The sequence below is a fragment of the Anopheles cruzii genome, chromosome 3 (assembly GCF_943734635.1).
Source record: "Anopheles cruzii chromosome 3, idAnoCruzAS_RS32_06, whole genome shotgun sequence".
Taxonomy (NCBI): domain Eukaryota; kingdom Metazoa; phylum Arthropoda; class Insecta; order Diptera; family Culicidae; genus Anopheles; species Anopheles cruzii.
The window spans coordinates 17,170,091-17,192,287 of NC_069145.1; the positions used below are offsets into that span (position 1 = coordinate 17,170,091).

Below are 22,197 nucleotides of genomic sequence, written 5' to 3' on the forward strand. Positions count from 1 at the left end.
GGGGATATGCAAACACACCTTAATTAGAAAATACCATAAGCCGTACGTCCTTCTGGAACCCACCCGGTGGGGATCCACTTCAAATAACCATCGGGACGCCGTCTGTCAGAACGCCGCAGCGTGCGGCCGGAAGGGCCCGACGGCCGAACTCAGACCGGAAGTGTGGTGCTGGCGTGGTGAAAAGTAAACACTATGCTAAAACATTAATTTTTTACGATCCTCCTCGTCCATCGTCCTTGAGCAGCCTCGGTGTGGATCCTTTTGTCCCGCTCGCTACACCAAGGGCACTTTATCCGTTGACTGCAGTGCAGCCCCTGTCATCGACCTGTGTGGGGCGCGAAAGGAACCTTAAAAATTGGGCCCGGCTTCTCGTGAAGACACGTTCGAAGCGACCGAAACCATGCCCCGTGACGGCACACGCGTTGTCGTGGCACGTGGCCCGACGGAAGAAGTGGCGGCGGCCATCTTTAAACATATCAACAGTTACGGTTGCGTTCATCTTGCGCTCATCACAATCCTACTTACGGTGCCGTTCCAGCCGGGTAAGTAGAAGCCTCGCGGTATCTCGTGACGGGGCACGCGGGTACAGAAAATATTGACAAGAGCTTCGCAGAATTGGATGGTGCTTCGGCAAGCGAGTGGAAGAAACCTTCGCGACAACTGTTGATATATTGCAGTCGCTGCACGAACATAATAAACCGTAGCTAAAACGGAGCTGCTTCGGAGCTCGTGCCGAGGAAACTAAGACCATGCGAGTGAACGGTCCTTTAGAGTGCACCGTCGCTCCGTCAGTCACAATAATTGACAAAGACTTAATGAGAAAGTTGATCGTTTCTTCGACACGGATAGGGAGGTTTTTTCCGGTTTCTTGCGAATGCACTCCTCCGGCAACGTTATCCATCATTAAGCCGCCCGGTAGTTTCTAGGTACTGAGCGGCACGACAGTGTTGAAGAAGTAAATTAAATCTTCAACTAGGGCGAACCTCGGTACAAGCTGCAAATCGAGGGTTGCCGTGTCTGGTTGCTGCAAATGGAAGCCACATTTTACATGCCCCTCGTGATGCTGCTGTGCAGGGCAGCATGATACGATTTTCCATAATAGATCGAGTGGAGTCATTGAACCAGTGCCCCAGATGGAACAGGGCAAACGAGCAGCTACATCCCGTGGCAATAATTGGCAATATCGAACTGCACGTCCCAGTTGACTGCAGTGACGTCTTACTTCGGTAGCGTCTGTTAAAGATGCATACGGACACCCCAGCGGGACTCGATGGAATGGAATTGGAATGGATGGTGCCATTCCAATGGTGCTTGCGATTTAATTCCGACGCTTTGGCCATTCACCGGGCACGGATGCAAACATTCTTTCTGTGAAACGAACCACAAAGAGCAGCATAAAAAACGAATCGATGCGTTGAAAAAGTTTCCTTCAGTGTCAAATAAAAGCAGCGAGCAACGAATTTCTCGAGAAGTGCCGGCGTTTTTCGTTGTTGGCAGCTGGGCTAACTCTATTCACCAATGAAAGTAACCATTTCTGTGGTCGGTTCTATTTGAATGGAACACGAAACAGTACGGATTCATGGGGAGCTTTTTTCTGGAAACGTTTCGTATTTTAAGAAACTAACACGTGAGAGTGGCTTCCCAACACGTGCAACATTCTGAGAAGGGACACAAAATACACCTGTGCTTAAATTAAATTCAATAAAGCCAACATACTGATGGGTCAGTAACTAGCAAACTCATAACCAGTTTCTCGAAAGTCCTGCCAGAAACATTTCGTTTTATGCTGTTCAAATTGGCATTGCTGCAAAAGATTGATTCTGATACGAATTGCAATGTTCCTTTAAGGATATATCAATATTGCCGCTCAATTAACGGAACAGAATGCAATTTTCCACGTTTTCCCTTTCTACCAGTGGCCTGTCCCTTTTCATTGGCACCCGGCAGAAAAAGTTCACCCTTTGATGAAGCTTTTACATTTAGTCCTTTCCGCCGCACGGTTCGTTCCACCGGCTGTCTGATGGCTGAATGATGGTTGAATAGTAAAGCACTCCGGGTGCCGTTCCGGGCCCTTCGGCTACGTGGTTTCTGTGCGGGAATTTTTTTAAATTCTCTGACCGGAAGAGAATTGAATATTGCATGAGCGGCACACGTTCCCACGTTTTCCCCTTTTTTTTGTTGCCCAGAGCCCAAGTCTTCTCCGTTTTTGTGGTTATGTCGAGAGAACGAAATTTACAGCCGATGCTGAGGAAGGAATTCAATTGCTTTTTGTGAACGAATCGGTGAATGGAGCCAGCAGGCAGGCAGGGCTTCGTTACGTGATTTACGTGTAGTCCATGCTTATTTGCATGCGTTTACGTTGAATAATAATGTTCGTTCGTAATAGAATGAATTGTTACGAACGCCATTGAAATGGATTGTTTCAATAGCAATCAGCCTGACTGTACTGTGCAGTCAATGCTATGCCTGTAGCTTCAATCAACCAATGGCCTAGGCTTTGGTTGGTCCGTAGATTCCATTTCGAAGAGAATAAAAATCGACTTTTTAAAATAATGGGTATCGTTGGAACAGCCGGCTGGCTCCAATCAGCTGGGACAATGTAGGTGACTGACATCACCGACCAACGATGATTGTTCTACATGACAGCAAATAATTTAATTTGTGTCCCTGCCGGCTTTAGTGCGCTCTTTGTAAGTAATCTCCACCAGGCGCGTCCATGGCCGTGCCTAAACCACCATGCGCCTCCATCACGGTAGGCAAAATGCCCAAGCATTGGATGGCGTGGGTTCATAATTTATGTCATTCCGTCCAAGCCCGAGTGTACCGTTGGGTGAAGCCCGAGACCACACCGGTGATCCGTACTGATGCACCTTGCTGCAGACAGCATGCGGTAGGCGCTAGGCTATCTGCTACTAGCGAGCCATAGCATTACACATATTCACGGAAAGGGATTCGAGTGTCGCATCGCCCGAAGCGATAAAGCATTAAAACGAGCCCATCATAATAGCAGCCGAGGAGCGGCATTTTTGATCCACCCGAAGAGAGGCCATTCCTCCCACAACTCCGGACGTGGCCGTCGGCTTCCGAATTGATTATCCACCGGACAGGGCAAACAGAAATGCATAATTAATCCAACCGTGCCACATATTGGAAGCCTTCCACTCAAGTAACGATCGAATGAAGCCTGGCACAATTTCGATTGTGACCAGAGAACAGAACGTTGACGGCGCTGGCCAGGACCTGATTGGAAACCGGAAGGTGGGCACATATTTTATTCATAAGCCAATTAACGTAAATCTTGAATTTGCATAACCTGCACAATGTTGTGAATCGTTTCGACAGCATTCGCTATTTGCGTAAGGAGATTCCATTTCTTTCCCCCACTACTCAGCGCATCCACATATTTAAAGGGAGCGCAAAAAGAAAAACAAATCCCACCAGCAAAATGGCCGTAGATAATTGCAAAATAGGAATCCAATTTAACGACAGAAAATTGGGTAACATTGTATTCCGGTCCCACGGGGGAGGCGTCCAAATATATGCAGGCCGGAAGCGAATTATATGTTGTCCCAGAAAATAAAAAAAAACTCACCAACACACAATGGGCCAACAGTTTGCCAGCTCGATGTCGAATGATTTGATTTATGGGCTTTCTTTGCCAACCCAATGCGTTCATGTTTTGGACCCTGAGCTTAGCAATGGCGGGATTTCAATGATATTTTTTACGTTCTGCATCTCATCCGCTCGTTTTATCCGATTTGCTCTCGTTTCCATGCGGCAAACAAATTACTTCCCACCCAACGCTTTCCAGTCGATGGTATCGATTGCTTTAAGTGCGTCTCAATGAACGGTGCCAACAAGGCGTGTGATGATCCGTTCCACAACAATTACTCGGCCGCCATCCTGGAGTCACCGTGCATGGGCGGGCGCAAGGGCCGCGATGGACTGTTTCCGGCCACATCGTGCATTAAAATTGCCGGATATTACGGTGAGTATCGTGGTGGTGGCTCAATTTGCTGATCGCTTTGATTTAGATCGTTTCATTTTACCATTTTCGCTTATCGTCTATTGTGGATGTGTTCATGATTTCGATGTTTTCTGTCTATTGTACCATTTTGATTCTATTCTATGATTTCTATGATGTTTTTTAGATGTTTGCATCCTTCTTCGACTCTCGTTTGAATCTCGCAGCATCTTCGACTCTCGTTTGCAACTCGAACTGAATATGATAATCTGCCCTATTTATGGCATGCTTTGACCATTTAAACTATTCACCCGAATCAATTAATGTGTTCGAAATCAATCAACAGCCAGTGTAAGCCCCGGCACTTTTTGTGGCGCGGTTATGGCGATGAAATAGGTATTCAACAATATGGTCGCGCCTCTTTTTATCGACGAAAAGATATAGGAAAACGAGCTTTTCCAACCCCGCAATGAACAATGACCTAAAAAGCCATATTCACTCCGTGCATGTTCACGTGGCCGTTGAGGCCGTCAGGACAAAGCAAAACCCGGAATTGATTGAGTTCCGACAAAAAGTCAATCACTTTCCCATACATCGTAGCTATCCATCGTAGTGATAGCGTAGAACCGCAGCACGGATGAACATGGTCCAGCCTTCCTGCCAACACAGGATTCAGTAGATTCTGCACAGGATGCCGTCAGCGTCGTCCGTGCCCATGTCCATCGGTTATTGCGAGGTCTATTTGCTTGTAGTGTGTCATTGATGGGGGACTTTTGCTGCGTCTGGCACCCATGTTCGGGCCGCGTTCCACACGCATCATCAAAGTGCCACCAACGCACGCAGAATGTGTAGAACGAAATATGGAACGAAGGAAAAAAAAACCTCATTTTGCTGATACAACGATAGGGCTGGACAAAGCACGGTCAAGCGTGCATTAATTGCAGCCATTCTGTTGCTGAAGGACCGACGTTGGCTGCACGTTGGCCGGAAGTGCACAACGTGTGTCTTGTTGGGTGTGAGATTGATGGTCTTTCTGCACCGTGCTTCTGTCCGGAACGGGCGCGGTACAGTACGTGATTGAAACTATGTTACAATCACCTCGTCGGCGCATGTTCATGTTGTTGCATCGTAAATCAAGCCTTGGAACATGTAATGTGTGATTGATTCAATAAACATTTGTTTTGGGAAACTCTGTTTTAGTTTTGCATAGTATTTTGTTGTACTTTGTCTTTTGCTTTCTTACACACCCGTGGCATTTGTAAATGAAACGTTCGTTTTCTCTGGCCCAGATGACACCGGAGAAACGATTACCGTGAGGGGTTGCGCCCTCGACAGTGGCACACTGACGACGGATACCGAAATCATTCGCATGTCGCACTGCGGCCGCTTCTACTACGATGATAGGTAAGGTTTCGTAAAATCGAACACTTTTCCACAGATGGAATCCTGTTTGAACTGACTTATATTTACGTCGGATTGTGCGACTTTTCAGATACGTTCACGGATGTCTGCAGAGCTGTAACGATGCCGATGCCTGCAACAGAGGTTCACGGCTGATGGTCGGACAAACGGTGGCTTTTTGGTCATCGCTTACGATTGGTATCGTGGCGGTAGGGTTGCTGCTAAGGACGTCCGTGTCATTGCAGACTCCCAACCAGTGTCTACTCGCGACCGGAAGCTAACAACGTGAGGAAGAAAGCTAGAAGCGTCCATCAGAATATAATTCATTAAAACATTGCTTTTCTTGCTTTACACTCAACGGAACGATAGCTATCAGCACCCAGAAACTTGGCTGGAACGATGTTTGTAGCATATCGTTCAATTAGCAAAGAACACAAAAACTATGACCAAACATGATGATCAAATCGATTGTGAAGTAGAAGTTCTCAATACACCGGGCTCGTAAGCAGGACATTGTAACACTGTAGGTTTAAAAAAACCGTTTGTTAGTTTGCTTTGCTGATGGTTTCTGCGGTGCTTAACTACTTAACTTGATAGGCAAGAATGGAAGAAAGTGGACAAAATAAACAAACGTTAGCTACAACCTAACGTATAATCGAGGAAAAATCAAAACACGTGAAAGTTTAGAGTGCAAGATACAATTATTAGTGTAAGCTAGTGATTAGAGGAAAATAACAAAAAGGAAAAAAACCGCTACCAGTGCCAGTCATTAATCGAGCCGACTATTATTTGGTTCCAAGCAGGAAAAGCTCAGTAATGGATACGCGAAAACAATGAAAGGCAAACCAAATTGTAAATTGAAAACAGAGAACAGTGCTGAACGACGGGTGATTTAACGTAATGTTTTCGTAATTAACGTAAAGGTCACACTATTCGCTGACTTTGCAATGCAGATTGAATTGAAATGATACAACTCACACACAAACACATATGATATGATACTTTATTAGGATAAAGGCCAACCAGTCAAAAACTATCGTTTCCTGCCTGGTGTTGGCCCCGGTTTTCCCCAATGCCCGAAGTCGTTTTCCAACGAACCGAGCCGAATGGAGGACAAGGATTCGTTAGTCTAAGAGATGGACCAATTTTACCTATGCTTCGCTATGAACAGAATGTAGAAATTCAATAGTTTCTCGTTGACAAGATGCGCGAATCATTTACTTGATCGAATACGCAATGTACTCTACTTATTGTTGCCATTAACAGTGAACATCTTTTCAAAACCACAATCAGACCAGAAACCGCCCAGCTGAAAAGCAGTCCAGCCGATTACAGGCGGCACTACTTCATCCAGTTCCTAGCTACGTGTTAACCCCGGACCGACCGCAACTCTTAAGGTTATGTATTCATCGAATTGTTTTTATTGCTTTCTTTCCTCTCTCGTTATTCTTTCTTATGCTCGAGCGGCTTAGTTCATCACCTCTAACGGTCTTACTTACGAATGGTGTTATAGCTGGTGAGCGAAAGCGTGCTTCAACGCTGCCAAATTATCTTGATTCCTGGGTCATTATGCTTCCGGAAGAACTTCTATCTTTTTTGGTAACCCCGTAGTATAATGAAAATGGTTAGAAAAGGCGTATGTATGTTGTTGTGGTAAAGATGATCTCGAGTAGTTATTTTCTTTTATTTTCACCACATGTTATCGATAACGTGAAAAACATTATACTAAAATATCACACGTAGTGTTACGGATTAGTGCATCCCCCTGCTGGACGGGTACCGAGGGTATGAAGGTTTCAAACGAAGGAAGTGAGGTTTTTTATTTAAATTAAAGTTGCCTTTTTGTGGTATAGTAGAGCACACAGAGCGATTGCGGGAGGCGATGCGATAATGATGGTCATCGAGAACTTCTCCGCAAGCAATAGCTAGTCCGAAACAAGAAGAAGCAGCATCAACAATACAGTACGGCAGCACGTGTCTAAGAGAATATATCGGCAATTTGTAAGTTTGGCAATCGTATCGGCAATTTCGAAACTAATTCACCATGCTGCCGGAGAAACAATTAGTATGCAAAGCGTTCAAGTATATTATAAGTGCCTAATAAAACGACTATACCCTAAAGGACGCATTGAACTTTGATCGAAAATCTAACACATAAAAGGGCTTCACATCGCACAAAGCTTATTACAATCACTCATAAAATAACGCACACGTACGAATTAAACTACTGAAAATCGAAGCAAACCAGCATGGACACGCTTTGGTGCACAAACTCGGAAAGGAAGCAAACAAACTAACTACGGTCCCACAAAAGTTACACTACCAGAGTTCATTTATTCCTGTTTGTTTTTATTTTCAATACCAGGAGTCAGGAGCGAATATAGTAAAGCAAATAAATAAACCAAAATGATCAACTGTACATAATGATCAGCAAACATACAAATATACTTAAATGTGATATCCAAAGCAAGAAGCAGCAATGCAATAGTCGGCATGCAATCAGTGCACCGTTGCGATTGCTACTAGGCTTCAGGGAACGTCGTTGAAACAGTGGGCAAATGTTGGAAGGGAGCTTGCCGTTTGACATACATATTCTACAAAATCGCACTAGTCGATGGTACTGTTAGCGCATATTGATAAAGCAGCGGTAGCGGTAGCACTCATTCATTATCAATCAAATTGATCGTTGAAATACGCATACGGCACCTTCGTCAAAAGTAACTTTAAGTAGGAAAGTTTCGTATTTAAGTAGCGATGCAATGGTCGGTTATCACTCCCGGGGCGCGCCTTGGCAGACAAGAACTAGCAGCAGCGTAGGTGGATTGGTCCATGAAGTTTGTTACCTAAATTGTAATAGTAAGCCATAAGAATTATACGGTACATTTAAACTACAAAGCACCAACAAATTATTGTCCCACATAGAAGGACGCATGAGCATGGACCTAGCTGGCTGTTAACGTACGGCAGACGTATGCAATTAACCAAAAACGCACGACGAGACCAACCAGAGAGCGGCCACTTGGGCGGGACTTGTCTTATTCTTGGGTGGTGGGAAGTCTTATCCAATAAAGATTAATATTATCACTCAGCTAGCTATCGATGTGAACACGTGTGAGAGGAAGAAAGAGAGCATATTTCACGAGAATAAAACACAAATGTTTCCTAACAAATACAATTTTTATTCTTTATGTTTCGATTCTTCGGTACATCATGCCAGCATAGTCCGAACATCATGATTCGGTTCGGTTCACTCTTTGCAAACGCAAATGCATGCGGCTACTATCGGCATCGACAGTTTGCACAACAAGCTTCAACAAAAATTCAACTGAAACGCGATCAAAAAAACAGTTACTAATACACTGAACGTTTGCTTTTATTTAAAAAAATACACTTTGGGGGAAACGGAACTCGCTTGGATTGCCTAGTAGTTTATAATATACTTTAAGGTGATAATGGAGAGCATTTATTATTCATTCTTCAACACCCGTCACACGATGAACTGCTGGTACAGCGTAAGTAAGATTGTTGGGCCTTAAAACTATGAACGTTATTCTCAAAGTACTCTCTTTTTGGTATTGAAAGCATGCACGTGAAAACGACTAGCGGAAAATCAAATCTTAGATTGAGGTAATATCTTAATCATGTCGTTACCACTGGAGGTTGAAAGTTTCGGTTGTATCTGCACTAATAATAATACCCTTGCCAATAGGCAGTTGGCGTGCTAGTAGAGTAACATTAGCTAATCTTAGTCTAAGCTGAAAAAAAACTGTAAAAACCTGGGTACGGTAGGTAAATACACACCTGGATAAGACAAAATTATAAAACTTTAAGGAGATACCATCTCCTCTCGAAACCAACGGTCAGTACTTTAGAGTTCAACGTTTTTCAGAATCGCTGCGGAACCGCTTGGCAACTCGACGTCCGACGGAGGGAAAAATTTACCGATCACACGCACGTTTTGTTTTTCGGTGAAATTTTTATGCATCTCTTGGCGTAGCTTTTCGAGGATGGCGAAGTTGGGCTGGTTAATGGCCGCCTTGCTCTGTAGCACGGTAATCTCCTGTTCTTCTTGTTTCTTTTCTTTGTAAGACTTGACCGATCGATTGCCGTACAGCCGCAACAGTGAGCCCCAGGTTTTGATGTGTGGATGCAAAATCTGCAGAATGGCCTGCGAGGCGCGCTGCTTACCGTCGCGCTTGTTCTTGCACACCACCGTCGCCGTGTGCTTGCCGACCGTCATGGTGAACTCGTTTTTGCGGTGCTTCATCGTGTTCACCTCGTAGTTGATGTGCACCTCGCCGAGCCCAAAGTTACGCTGCAGACAGGTCAGCAGGATGGCATGCGGTGACGGTTCCGTCGTCTTGGCACAAAATTCCGCCACGCGTGGGTCTTCTATTTTGATCTCATCGAACACGGACAGTTCCCGCAAGTCGGCCGACTGTGACAGCGAGCTACCGACACTCGAGGCATTCTTGGCCTCCTTGCCGGTGATTTTGTCCTTCATGTCAGGGATTAGGATTTCTAGTGTCTCGCGGGCGGCCTCGCTTTTGGCCTGCTTCTTGCTCGTCCCGTAACCGGTGCCGTACTTGAGGTCGTTAATGGTGACCGTAGCCGAGTAGGGTGTGGCCGCGTTTTCCAGCTCCTTGAATTCGTACGTCGGTTGCCGTCGCAATGCGTGCTGCACGTACTCGTGCAGGATGCAGACGTAGCTTTTGCCGTTCGGATTCATGATCCACTCCTTCTTCGGCCGAGCATGCGGATTGCCCTGCTCGTCTTCCATGTTCAGCATCGGAAACGTGATCAGCTTCGTACCGTCGGGCAGCGTCGGCCGTTGCAGATTCTTGATGTGTTTCCTGTGCTTGGTAAACCTTCGGCGTGCGGCCCAAGATTTGAATCGCAACACGCGTACCGTTTTGAAGTGGAATAGCTGAGCGCAGTACTCTACCACGGCGTCCGCCGTGAGCGATTGGGCTTTCAGATTTTCCGTCACGGTTTCGATTTGGGCACTCACCTTCAGCGGAAGTAACTTTACGTTGGCTTGCGCTTCGGCCGCAGTCGTTGCGCCGGCGATCATCTTGCTCAGCTGCAGATTGTGCAGCTGGCGTACGGTTCCAGCTCGCGGTTCATTTGCACCGTTTTCGCCAGTGTCCGATGCTTCACCGTTGCCGGCACCGTTAGCCATTGGAGTCTTGGCAGCATCGTTGGCTGCCGCTTCTCGTGCTGCCGTAGCCGCTGCAAGTTCTTTCTTCAATTGTTCTTCTTTTTCGAGTGCTTTACGATAGTTGAGGCAAGGAATTGCGCTCAGAGGGATCTCATGTTTCTGAAATAGATATCAACTGGTAAACATCCGCCTCATATGCCCGCCGAGCGACGCCTCAACTTACCCTTACGCTTCCCGGACCGAGAAAGTAGGGCCGGGACGCGACACACACGCGTGTCGTTTTGTGGAGATACAGTGGCATGCCGCTTACATGCGTCGCTTGAACCCAACCCTCCGGTAGGACCTCAAAATGATTGCGACCCTTCTCGTCGAGTACCTTCTTAAAGCGTTCCTCATACGGTTGCCGCTTGTTCGAGTTGCGCAGTTCTTCCGGCAGCCCTTCGTCTAGCATGGTCTCGATATCGTCGTAGTTTACATCTGAGTCCTCGGAGCTGTGGTTTTCGCTTTCGCCACCTGATAGACGTTTTGGTAGATCAATAAAGCCGTTACCGAAATGTATTAATTTAGAGATTGTCTTCATACCGTCTCCATCCGAATCGCAATCCGAATTGTCGCCAGTGACTTCGTCCAGAACATCGAACTCGCGCAGATTTTCATCCGCTCTCTCCGTGGCACACGTGGGTTCTGTCCCATCGTTGTCAGCAGCAGTGGATTCCGGTTCTAGTTTGATTCGTTTAGCCATGGGACATCCATGAGCACCGTGTCCGCTCTCTGACGAGGCGTTCGCCGTTAGCTCTTCTTTCAATTGCTTTTCTGCACTCATTTCGGAACTTGTCTTAACATTAACCTAAGGGACAACGTTCCCGCACTGTCCCCGCACTACCTCGCAGCACACCCGTTCCGGACGGTTCCGGTGAATGGAGCAGATAACAACCGAAGCTTGCAATTTTCTACCCAACCAGCCAATGATGAACAAAATCAATCTTTCTTTCCTATGCGGAGTGTATGGCACTAAACTGCATGGCAAAATTGAGTGTTGCTCACATCGGTCGGTGGTAGAAAATCGATTCAAAAATGGATGAGAGGCCGCGGATCGATCCGGAAAACGCCTTGGAACGGTCGGCAAACACACTCACACACGCGCACGCTACACTGAGGCGGGGATGCGATGCTTTCTTGCAGAAACCTGGCGCCCTGGCGTTCTTGAAACAATAAATTTTATACCAAGAACGTCAAGCGTTTAAGTTTCTCGCAATTTAAGGATAACAAACACTGCAGAATGATAATATTTCTGAATCTCCGAAAGGGCTGCAAAAGATCAACACGCTGCCTGGTTTTGACAGTTCGAAATGGCTTCATAATTTTGACAGCAGGTTGTCTAACAGCAAAGCGTTACGAAGCGTTACGAAACGTTACGAAGCTCGGCGCTAGCTTTCTTCAACATTCGAACCCAAGCTTTTGTGATGGCGCGCGTGTAACATAAAAGTCCTTAAATGGATTATGCTCCGTTGCTCCGTTTGTGCCTTTCCTTTCAACAATAATCCTTTGCCCATTCAAGCTATTTATGCGACGGCAATTTCCTAAAACTGTTCTATGATTCCTTTATCGTAAGACTTCCGATTCCGATAAAGCGAATCTACGGATTGAACTCAAAGAAACAAAACGCGTTCGGTTTTAAGGAGCTTCGAAGTGACGACTTGTGACGAAGGGGCTGATTATGATTTGGATGTTAAATTCCTAAGCAAAAGTTTCGTTTCTCTGTTGAACATTTGCATAATCCCCTTTAATTGAAAACAACGAAACGATGTCTGAGATTATCATTGCTGTTAACACTTCATTTGCACAGACCGGCGTGAATGCATTTTTTCATCGGAAACCTTAAACTGCACCCTATGATGTAGTCCGTCGCTAGGTTAGTGGGCTTTTCTGTCTGGTCGCTGCTCGTTGTTGGTCAGCTGAAAAGTTTGTACAAGTCAATGATCCCCGCCACATGTACCGCCACTATGCCCTACTGGTCGTCAACATACTGGACCGACGTCGCGGCAGCATAGGCGCGCACTGAAAGTCGCAAAAATAATTGCATAAATTATGTGATACGGCGGTACGCATTTTTTATGCTTCCGTTACTCGGTCCACCGCCGAAACCCCACTCTGACACGGCCCATTATGCACGCACCGTGCGCTTGGGCTCGCGGAAAATGACGCACTCCCGCACGCGAATGGCCCACCGATTGCTGGAAAATGGCTCGCCGTGGCGCTTGGTGCATGCGCATCGCTCAGCCGTGGGCACAGTTGCATTCCTGTGAGCGTGAACGGTGGTCGTCGCATCATGCTTCCCGGGCTTTTGCTGGTGGCGGTGATCCTCCTGGCAGTGACGATCCCCTGGTACTGGTCGCAGCTTCTTCGCTGGGCCGACGGCATTCCGCGTGCCACACCCTGCCACCGGTGGCTCGGAAATTTGCGCGAGTTTTTGGGCAAAAGCCCGAGCGAAGTGTTTCTGTTGCTCGATCGACACTTCCGTCAGCACGATCGACTGTTTACGTTCCGGTTCGGGCCACAGGTCGCGATCGGCGTCACGCACCCGGAGCTGGTCCAGAAAGTCCTAACGCACCCGGCCTGCCAAGCGAAATCGGACGTCTACAAGGTGGTTCGCCTCCCGAACGGGCTTTTGGCGGCAAAGTGTAAGCAACCGGTCCAATGTCCGAGGTGCGGTGCGAAGATAACGCCCATAATTTCTCCCGCCGTGTTCCAGATGATGTGTGGAAAATGCATCGCAAAACGCTCAATTCAACCTTCAACGCCCGGATCCTGGAAAGCTTCGTGCCGATCTTCAACGATTGCACACGACGGCTCGTGGGGCGACTGGACCGCTACGCTCGGCCTGGCGCAGGGTCGTGCAACATCCTCGAGTACATTTCCGCCTGCACGCTGGAAATGATCTGCCGGACGTCACTGGGGGGCCAAGTTCTCGAGCGTGATGGGGCCGAGCAGTTCATTAGCAACTTGGAAGTGTAAGTGTTGCCCAGGGGCCTAGCTCGAGTTTGAAAAGAAAGGTACCCGGCCCCGGGTGTCGGGGCTGAAACTGGGGGTCTGTGGTTTGCTCACGGGAGCATGCACTCAAACGTTGTGGCGGTTGCTAATTGTGAAACTTTCGTTTTCACTGCAAACGGTTCGCGGTCCCCAATTAAAGGTACCCGATTCCGTCACAATGTGCCCGCATGATGGATGGTGTTCTGCGTCAGTGGTGATTGTGGGCGGAGATTTTGCAGGAACTCACATAAATTTATGGCCAGTGAAGATAGTAGTTTCAATTAGAGGCTTGATCGTGATTGTGTAATGCGGGTGCAGCGCATAATTACATGTCAGTCATTGGAGCTGAAATTTATTGCGCGGTTTTCCAAACAGTCTAAATTGTTTAGCATAATCAATCAGGGCGGGTTTTCATCGAGCGACTTTTTCCGTACCGATTCCTACAGAGATGAAGGATGAAGGATCTCTCTTTAGATATCTGATAATTGTACTATGATTTTTGTCGCGACAGTCTCTCGACATCGTGTCGAGAGACACAAGGGACACAATTTCGAGTTCGTGTGCAATTTGGGACAGATGCTCTAGTTTTTTGTAACCATTTCGGGACAACATCCTGATGAGTAGCAAAAGACCTTTCGGATGTATTATCAAAATTACGTTACCATAACCTGGGATTTTCCCGTGAAAATCAAATAACAAGTTATCCTCTGTCCGCACGGATTAGCGCCCTGAAAACGATAGGCATTCGGATATTCAATATCTTCCTGCACATCGATTTCATCTATCAATTCACCGAGCTGTACCGGAACGAGATGAAAGCTATCGGCGTGTGCCAGCGTTTCACTAAAAAGGTACTACCCCACGCGATTGAGTAGACTGATTCGACTGAACGGACCTGACAGGTTCCGACTACCACTACCGTTCCGACAGATAATCCAGGACAAGCGGGAAGAAATTGGTCGAGCTACGGATGATGCCGAGACCGGCATCCAGCAAGGCCCAACCGCGAACGAGGAGACATACAAGAAGCCTCAGATATTCATTGACCAACTGATGAAAATTCCGGTCACCCAACCGGGCGCTCGTCATTTTTCGGACGATGAAATTTCGGATCACATCTACACGATGATCGTGGCGGTAAGTTGATGCCAAGTGTTTGCGTTACCCAGCCATAAGACGGTTAATTCGCAGGGCAACGAGACGTCGGCGACGCAATTAGCGCACACCTGTCTGCTGCTGGCCATGCACCCGGACGTGCAGGCGAAAGCGTACGCCGAGGTTTACGAGCTGCTCCCGGACAGCGCCCAGGAGGTCACTATCGAAGTGATGAAGGACCTGGTGTACCTCGAACGGGTACTGAAGGAAGCGATGCGCCTGATGCCCGTGGCTCCGCTCATCGGACGGCAGAACCTTACCGAGCTCGTGCTCGACGGGCACCGCATCCCGAAGGGGACGATGCTACTGTTCAACTTCTACTCCTTGCACCGGCGCAAGGATATCTGGGGCCCGTCGGCGGACGAGTTTGATCCGGATCGGTTTGCACGGACCGCACCGCCGTACCATCCGTATGCGCACCTTCCGTTCAGTGGTGGTCCGCGCGGTTGTATCGGCTACCGATACGCGATGATGAGCCTGAAGGCACTACTGGCGTCGATTTTGCGCAACTACGAGCTGACCACGCGGTTGCGTTACGAAGACATCCGCTACCAGTACCAGATCTCTCTGAACCTTGCATTTGCCCACGAAGTGCAGTTGCACCGTCGGGACTAGGGGGCCCTTAGCCCTGGAAATGGGTGCTAATAAAGCTAGCGCAACAGTGCCTCTAGTTAGTACAATGCTAATTTGTGTCGACGAGTGAGTTTTGCTGCTATCCTCTGGGGGCCATCTTATTTTTATTTACAGATTCAATCATCGGGACATCGGGCAAACAATTAGCATCGATGCGAGTGCGAGCGATGTAAGCCGTCATCGTCAGCGCCTAGCTATTTGTTGTCTTTGCTTCTGCCGTCTACCAAGGCTCGGGTCATAACGCAGCGCGTGAGGTAGTAAGCTTTCTCGCACGTAGTTCCGGCTGCCGGAAGACAGGGAAGGGTAAGGGAAGAAGAAGATGAACGTCTCCCAAGGGGACCGCAGGACTCGCGCGACGTTCTACACTTACTCATCTCATTCAGGCACTCGTCGATCGTCTCGGCACCGCTGGCCCAGTTCAGTGCCAGCGCTTGCTCCTTGTTGACTCTATCGTCCTCCGTCAGGATGCCGAGCGCCTTCAGATAGCACCGGATAAAACACTGCCCGTCCGGTGGTGGGAAAAGTTTCGTGGAAATGAAAATCGATTACCCGTCGAAGATAGCCGTGAGTTTCGCCCGTTCGCCTGGAAGCGTCCCCTATCCCTTAACCCACCGGCGGTATCCGGTCCGTTTCGTCCGGGAAGCTTCCGGTCTCGTTCAGCTCGTTCCAGTACTCGGTCGTGATGATGAACGTTCGGTTGCACTCCGTCACCGCTTCTTGGGCCGACATCTCGGGCACCTTCTTGGCGGTGGCCGGATCGGCGAGCAGCCCGATGCGCTGTTCCGCGTTGTCGTTGTTCAGCGTGCTGCAACCGACGGCTGCCCCCAGGGCGACGGCCAGCAGGAGGCCGAACCGGGACTGCATTGCGCGAAGAAAACGCAAGTCCGTACTTTGCTGCTGTGACCCGTTTTTCCTCGGTGCGGCTCGGGGCTCTTCGCGCAAAAACAGACCATTAATATGCAGATAGTTTTTCGATCGTTGACAGGGTCGACCGAGCTGCCGGCGGATCAAAGAATGGCCGACAGTTTTCGCTTTCGTCGGGATGGGGAGGGTTTTGTTGTCGGGTCGGGAAAAGCTTCGGCCTTCAAGACATTGTGCTCGATGTCGTGCAAGACTGCAATTAGTGTGGCGTGGAGATGGAGCGGAGCGGAATGAAGCGAACGAAAGTCATGGGCCCATCGCTCGGACTTGGCAGTTGTAATTTGTTTCGGGCGGTCTTTTCTTGCCATCGCTGCCGGGCCATCTCTAGATAAAGTGTGCGCTTTGTGAGCGGACCCGGGGCAAACGGCTATAGTAACACGCTGTACGAAACAATTTAATTTAAACCCAAACCTGGCATCGGTTTGCTCGCTTCACAAACGCCACTTATTTTGCAATTAGAGCTTCGAGCTTCGAGCTTCAAAATCGTTCAATAATATTGTTAATTGAATTTTCCACCGCAATTATTCAACTTTAAACGGGGATAGAAAGTGAAAATGAAGCCCCCCCCCCCGGCAGCCATTGAAGCGTGAACGCCGACGGATTGGTGGGCACACAACAGTCCGGAGCGAATTTTCCAACGAATCGGTCCACTTCCATTTTCCTTCGGCATGCTACATTTCTAGCTTGCCGCACTGTTGGAACCATAATTCTAAATATGAAACGGAAGCAGCACTCTCGATGCCAACGATCGACTTGTTGAAGCAAAATAATTTGCCATTCCGTTCCATTGTTTGGCTGGCAGCTTTTCGAGGACTCGGCCCAAAATGCGAAGTCGACCATAGACCGCGAAGGGCATAGATCAGCCAAGCAATCCTAGGGTATCGTAAACAATCCCCCGGTCAGCAAGTGAGCCCTCTCAGGTCCACTCAGGTTTGGCCAGACCGACGGTGCCCAAGATACCCACGCCCAGGCGTGCAAAAATATGATTCCGCTAGACGGAGCGTAACGAGGCAGCAGATCGGTCGGAAAAGCGGGAAAACGGGCGTATCCATTTGCATTAGAAAGGAAAGCGAAAATAGCGCCACGCACAAAGGCACGCAAAAACGAACTGCTTCTACCGGAGCGATTTAAAAAAAATTATTATCCCCCGTCCCCCGTCCGCTCCGTTCGAACGGCTTGCGTTGTTATCCTTGGCTATGTAAAACCGTGGAAACTCGATTTGCGACCGGCCTGGGTGGGCGTTTGGTGCGGAAAATATGATAAAAGGAAGTGGTATCAATTTCACGGGATGAGCATCGCGAATTTCCGTCCCCGACCGCGCGGTGGCACTAAATGTGGCGTGCATGATTCGTGCCGCCGGTGGGCGGCCGATGTTGGGGGATGCGGTGACCGGAACTTGCGCAACATGAATCCTAAGAACTTTGCTCGAATTCCGCCCGATTGTTTTTGTCGACGACGACAGCAAAATGCGTTCGCCAAAGTTTGCTTCCAGCCATTCTGGCTTAGCGAAAACAATATCTACGGTCTTTTCTGTTTTGCGAGAAGCCAACCGCTTCGGGGCAATGGCGCCAGGTGTTCTGGCGAAAACATTTGTCTCCCGGCGTCTTCGAAGGCTCTACGGCGTAATAGGCGACACTTTATCGGGAGTGAATTTGCATTACAAGCTCGGCTTGGCAGATGGTGGCCATTTGTCGAAAAGTGAAAATTGCCAATGAAACTGCCCGAGCTGGCCAACCGAAATGCAATGGTTTGTAACTCACACATTGGTAAACTAGTATAAATTTACGCTTGTAGGAATGAAACGCATCATTGAATGGCAGTAAGCTTGATGCTGATGTTCCGCTATGCCAGGATATGAATGTCGAATACAAATTACATGCTCTATCACTCCCAACTGGCAGTCAGCTTCAATCATCGAAGCAAGTCATTCAAGTCTCGAGACTCGCCCGAATGCCAATGCAGGAACTGATCACGCCTCAATGCAACAACCGTGCCCAGTTATGTGGTTGCCGCCAGTAGCTCACGCCACCGAGCGTTCTAAGGATAATTTATGCTCCTGGCGATTCGCAAACACATGCAAAATCCGATTGGAGCCTAAGATCTTCTTACACACGAGCCCGGCTACCAGTGATACATGAGTAAGCACATGTAAATCACACGAAGAACCAGCAATCAATTATGGAGGCTGTTCCCAGGCAATGTGCCAACGTTTGGTATCCGGTGGATGGGCTTTTCGGCAAACAATCGGCAATCGATTGGCCGTCATTTTGCTTCTCCGGTTGGAGCTCTTCTGTTTTACGCCTGTGGGGCAGGCAATCTGCATAGCACGAATCGAAGAAAATATTCAAAACGAGCAATTTTCCCGGAAGGAATAACAAAATGGCCCAAATGCAGTGGGTGTGATGAAGTGGTTTTTTTTATTTATCCTGGGACCATCCTGTAGGTATCGTGTTGCACTACCTTCCTGGAGTTTGGAGCCGTTTGGACTTAAGGCAGCATGACCGTAAATTCATAGTTCAAGAAAGGAATGTTGAACTAAATCAAATCGGCTAGATCGGGTAGGGCATCTATTGGTTTTGATGTTCAATTCATATTTGAGTTGAACAGTACCAAACTCTTGTAATAGGTGTGAAAATCTAAATGAATAAATCTGTTTCAACATGTTCAAAATCACAGATCTAGATGTATTCCACAGTAATCCATTTTGATAATGTACGAAGAACACACTTCCTAAACTTACTTTTCACTTCAACAGTCACTTGAAACACTTTTCGATTACTACAATGTTTAGCTCAGAGCCAGCGCGTCGGATGCACTAAGTTGCCCCGTTGAATGGAACTCGAATTTATACGAGAATATCCGATCCGGAACCGTCGCGAAGCTTAGTTGCGTTTCCTCCCTTAGCAATCGCCCAGCGGCCGGCGGTCTGTTATGATGGACAATTTGATCGAATTACGATGACCTACGAGCGACCCAACTTCCGACATCTAACCGTTGCACCACGTCGCGTCGGTTCTGTTGCAATTTGTCTGACATTATTTGCATCCACTTAGCTGACGTGTCATCAAAGTTGAATGAACAATTGTAGCAACGCAAGCAATTGAATTATTTGACGTGAGCTTTTTTTTATTTCTACGAATATGGCCGCCATATGACGACGGGTGACAACTATTACTCCCGGGAACGTTATTGAATGCGTTGTTCAAAGGGGCCGGAGTTTCTCGTGCTCACGTTTTCCTCGCGATCTTTTAAAGAAGTTAATTTCCCTCGACACGCATATTAAGAAACGGTACAACGAGCACGGAACACGGAAGTAGTCGCGCAGCAATTTCGAGATCTTGTCCGCCAAAGTCTAGCCGTAGGGGGACAGAATGGCGTACATGGCGGAGCGACTCAAAGGACCAACGATTTTCCCCGTCCCACTGTACCTGGAATTTCCATCGCCAACGGAGCGCCGAATTCCAACTAAGTCGACGAACGCTCTGTTCCAAGAAAATCCCCCAGCGCCACCATTTGAGTGGCTCTCGCAGCGTGGCGGATGGCGAGGAATTCAATTTTGTTGTCACATTAAAAGGGCTCGACATGTACCGTTTCACGCTCGGTCTTTGTGTGTGTGAGGAGGAACTACATCATGGTATAAATTTTAAAACAGTCCTTTTGGGCCGGAACGGTCGCGGACGACAAGGAATGTTAACAGCAATTTGCAAATGCCGTGGCAGTCGGTTATCGAGCTTAGAATAAGAGGGTCAGCCAGATTGCTTCGAACGCTTTCTGGAGGTCCTTTTCGCCGGCACAGGACCCGGTCCAGGGCGGTGGTTTGCCGCTCAATTACGAAGGTGGAAATAATTATCCCCGAAGTGATGATGGATGAGAATGGAATCCAGACGACGTTGTGCTGCTATGACCAGATTCAATTTATTGTCCAACCAACACTCGGTCCAGGTGGCACCACGAGCGCCGTCCACAAATCCGTTCCATAAAGTCGACTATCCTCCTCCGTCACATCCTAGTGACCTTTGTTTCGGTTGCTGTTGCGGTTGCGGATGCTGTTGCCGATTCGGTTCGGGAGTCCACTGCCGATGTTGGACGGCATAGTAGCGTTCTCGGCTCCACCGACTCCACCGGCCGGGTTCTCGGGGACCCCACCGGCCGGGTTCTCGGGCACTCCACCGGCCGGGGCCTCCGGGACGGTCATGTTCAGGTTGTTGGTCAGATCACCCGGGTTCGTTTGGTTCCCTCCGACCGGCATCTCACCCACGGACGGTGCTGTCATACCTCCGGGCAGCTGGTCAAACTGCGGCGTAGCATTGATGGCTGGCGAGCGACGAAAAGTTGTACAGAGAGCGTCAGACATTGTAGTGCAAGGCGAAGTCTCTCGGATACTTACCCACGATGACCAGCAGGACGGCGAGAGCCACAACTTTGAATGCCATTTTTAATATCCTGTGCAGATTCTACGGATGGTTCGCTGCCAACGGGTGCTGTGTACCGGCTTGGGACCAGCGTGCCGTTTTTATAGTTGAAACTTTCTACCAACTGGCGTCCCCGCGGGGTGCACAATTCATGATAGCGACGTAATTAGTCAACGGCTATCTGCTACAAGTTGTTTAAAACAGTAGTTCATCGGTAAACTTTTTTATGAGTGGCGCCTCTGGTTCTGGCCACTGCACGTTGCACCAACCGGCGTTACATTACGCTTCGCTGCGAGGTGTAAATTTCATTCCTTTTTTATCTGTCACCGTAAATTCCTTTTTCGCGATAATGGCGCTATGTTAAGTACACATTTTGTGAATGAAAACCGATTCCCGTTACGGTCGTTTTTTATGGAGTGTTGGTGCGAATTTAAGCACATCAACATTAAATTATTTCTTCATCACTTTTTAAGACGATCCTGATCACTGAATTATTGGAGTGCTGGATCATCCCAAAAAGTGCCCGTGGACTCGTTTTCAATTAACCGAAATCTGGGAAATGAATGTTCAATCAAGCATTTAATTAAACGTCAAATAATTTGGGTTAATGTGAAGTTGAAGTAGCACGCCCCATTATCCGCAGCATGACAGCCCCGGGAAAGCATAATTAATATTCCTTCGCCTTATCGTTATTAAACATGGCCAATGGGTCGGTTGCACGACGAGCTATCGTTCACTTCTCGGTGTGCCTCCGGTGCCTTCGGTATGGTATAAAACCTAACCCTTGCGTCAACAGAACAGTCAGACCTTCCGACGCTCAACGAACAGACCGAACCAAAACGAAACCTTCTCAGAAATGGCTTTCAAGCTTGCTGCCGTTGCTGCTCTGCTGGTCGTTGCCGGTAAGTCGCTGTCGATGTCGGGGGGGCGAACTACTTGTTGATGCGGTGTGACAGCCAGCAGCAAGTGTCCATCATCTGCCTCCGGGCCGAGTCTTAATGCTGTGAGTAATACTAATGTATTCCTCTGTCCCCGTAGCCATCATCAATGCTGCGCCGCAGTTTGACCAGTTGCCCGGAGGCATGACAGCACCGTCCGTGGGTGAGATGCCGGTCGGAGGGAACCAAACGAACCCGGGTGATCTGACCAACAACCTGAACATGACCGTCCCGGAGGCCCCGGCCGGTGGAGTGCCCGAGAATCCGGCCGGTGGAGTCCCCGAGAACCCGGCCGGTGGAGTCGGTGGAGCCGAGAACGCAACCATGCCGTCCAACATCGGCAGTGGACTCCCGAACCGAATCGGCAACAGCATCCGCAACCGCAACAAAATCAACAACCACTAAACTCTAGACTCTTCTTGGACTTGTAACGAGTGGCATACGGCTACTGATGGACCGTGAAATGATATGCGTATTGAGAGTATAGTAACTGCCATCAACGAGGATGGAGGACTCGTTTCCTTATTGTTCCTTTCAGACTACCACTTCCAAAATAAAAAGACTAATACCCTGGATGCGGAT

The 22,197-nt window shown here is 48.3% G+C and overlaps 6 protein-coding genes across 6 annotated transcripts; 3 read left to right on the forward strand and 3 right to left on the reverse strand.

Moving 5' to 3' along the window:
* Nucleotides 1-244: 244 nt before the first annotated feature.
* Nucleotides 245-5,646, forward strand: LOC128269961 (uncharacterized). The gene is made up of 4 exons (XM_053007364.1): nt 245-542; nt 3,812-3,988; nt 5,254-5,368; nt 5,457-5,646. The coding sequence occupies exons 1-4, from the start codon at nt 401-403 to the stop codon at nt 5,644-5,646; spliced, it is 624 nt and encodes a 207-aa protein (XP_052863324.1). The 5' UTR covers nt 245-400.
* A 3,587-nt stretch (nt 5,647-9,233) lies between these two features.
* Nucleotides 9,234-11,349, reverse strand: LOC128275568 (microprocessor complex subunit DGCR8). Its single transcript, XM_053014119.1, has 3 exons — nt 11,109-11,349; nt 10,750-11,039; nt 9,234-10,685 (listed from the first exon to the last, which is right to left on the reverse strand). Exons 1-3 carry the CDS (start codon nt 11,347-11,349, stop codon nt 9,234-9,236), a joined length of 1,983 nt encoding a protein of 660 aa, XP_052870079.1.
* Nucleotides 11,350-12,855: 1,506 nt separating this feature from the next.
* LOC128269962 (cytochrome P450 4d1-like) lies at nt 12,856-15,326 on the forward strand. Its single transcript, XM_053007365.1, has 5 exons — nt 12,856-13,207; nt 13,279-13,537; nt 14,281-14,407; nt 14,487-14,693; nt 14,748-15,326. The coding sequence occupies exons 1-5, from the start codon at nt 12,856-12,858 to the stop codon at nt 15,324-15,326; spliced, it is 1,524 nt and encodes a 507-aa protein (XP_052863325.1).
* Nucleotides 15,327-15,439: 113 nt separating this feature from the next.
* Nucleotides 15,440-19,068, reverse strand: LOC128271816 (general odorant-binding protein 84a). Its single transcript, XM_053009470.1, has 4 exons — nt 19,006-19,068; nt 15,957-16,276; nt 15,715-15,844; nt 15,440-15,627 (listed from the first exon to the last, which is right to left on the reverse strand). The coding sequence occupies exons 2-4, from the start codon at nt 16,206-16,208 to the stop codon at nt 15,539-15,541; spliced, it is 471 nt and encodes a 156-aa protein (XP_052865430.1). The 5' UTR covers nt 16,209-16,276; nt 19,006-19,068; the 3' UTR covers nt 15,440-15,538.
* A 1,203-nt stretch (nt 19,069-20,271) lies between these two features.
* LOC128274133 (uncharacterized) lies at nt 20,272-20,698 on the reverse strand. Its single transcript, XM_053012239.1, has 3 exons — nt 20,653-20,698; nt 20,446-20,579; nt 20,272-20,397 (listed from the first exon to the last, which is right to left on the reverse strand). Exons 1-3 carry the CDS (start codon nt 20,696-20,698, stop codon nt 20,272-20,274), a joined length of 306 nt encoding a protein of 101 aa, XP_052868199.1.
* An 835-nt stretch (nt 20,699-21,533) lies between these two features.
* LOC128274132 (uncharacterized) lies at nt 21,534-22,020 on the forward strand. The gene is made up of 3 exons (XM_053012238.1): nt 21,534-21,579; nt 21,716-21,852; nt 21,901-22,020. The coding sequence occupies exons 1-3, from the start codon at nt 21,534-21,536 to the stop codon at nt 22,018-22,020; spliced, it is 303 nt and encodes a 100-aa protein (XP_052868198.1).
* The last annotated feature ends 177 nt before the right edge of the window (nt 22,021-22,197 follow it).

Coding starts and splice junctions, on each gene's coding strand:
- LOC128269961 (XM_053007364.1), top strand. CDS start 401: ATGCCCCGTGACGGCACACGCGTTGTCGTGGCACGTGGCCCGACGGAA. Junction 3,989..5,253: donor TAAAATTGCCGGATATTACG/GTGAGTATCGTG, acceptor TCTCTGGCCCAG/ATGACACCGGAGAAACGATT. Junction 5,369..5,456: donor CGCTTCTACTACGATGATAG/GTAAGGTTTCGT, acceptor GCGACTTTTCAG/ATACGTTCACGGATGTCTGC.
- LOC128275568 (XM_053014119.1), bottom strand. CDS start 11,349: ATGAGTGCAGAAAAGCAATTGAAAGAAGAGCTAACGGCGAACGCCTCG. Junction 11,040..11,108: donor TTGCGATTCGGATGGAGACG/GTATGAAGACAA, acceptor AACGTCTATCAG/GTGGCGAAAGCGAAAACCAC. Junction 10,686..10,749: donor TCGGTCCGGGAAGCGTAAGG/GTAAGTTGAGGC, acceptor TATCTATTTCAG/AAACATGAGATCCCTCTGAG.
- LOC128269962 (XM_053007365.1), top strand. CDS start 12,856: ATGCTTCCCGGGCTTTTGCTGGTGGCGGTGATCCTCCTGGCAGTGACG. Junction 13,208..13,278: donor CGGGCTTTTGGCGGCAAAGT/GTAAGCAACCGG, acceptor GCCGTGTTCCAG/ATGATGTGTGGAAAATGCAT. Junction 14,694..14,747: donor TCTACACGATGATCGTGGCG/GTAAGTTGATGC, acceptor GTTAATTCGCAG/GGCAACGAGACGTCGGCGAC.
- LOC128271816 (XM_053009470.1), bottom strand. CDS start 16,208: ATGCAGTCCCGGTTCGGCCTCCTGCTGGCCGTCGCCCTGGGGGCAGCC. Junction 15,845..15,956: donor AAACGGACCGGATACCGCCG/GTGGGTTAAGGG, acceptor CCGGACGGGCAG/TGTTTTATCCGGTGCTATCT. Junction 15,628..15,714: donor CGAGTGCCTGAATGAGATGA/GTAAGTGTAGAA, acceptor GTCTTCCGGCAG/CCGGAACTACGTGCGAGAAA.
- LOC128274133 (XM_053012239.1), bottom strand. CDS start 20,698: ATGGCATTCAAAGTTGTGGCTCTCGCCGTCCTGCTGGTCATCGTGG. Junction 20,580..20,652: donor CGTCCTGCTGGTCATCGTGG/GTAAGTATCCGA, acceptor GTCGCTCGCCAG/CCATCAATGCTACGCCGCAG. Junction 20,398..20,445: donor TGAACATGACCGTCCCGGAG/GCCCCGGCCGGT, acceptor GGGGTCCCCGAG/AACCCGGCCGGTGGAGTCGG.
- LOC128274132 (XM_053012238.1), top strand. CDS start 21,534: ATGGCTTTCAAGCTTGCTGCCGTTGCTGCTCTGCTGGTCGTTGCCG. Junction 21,580..21,715: donor TGCTCTGCTGGTCGTTGCCG/GTAAGTCGCTGT, acceptor CTGTCCCCGTAG/CCATCATCAATGCTGCGCCG. Junction 21,853..21,900: donor TGAACATGACCGTCCCGGAG/GCCCCGGCCGGT, acceptor GGAGTCCCCGAG/AACCCGGCCGGTGGAGTCGG.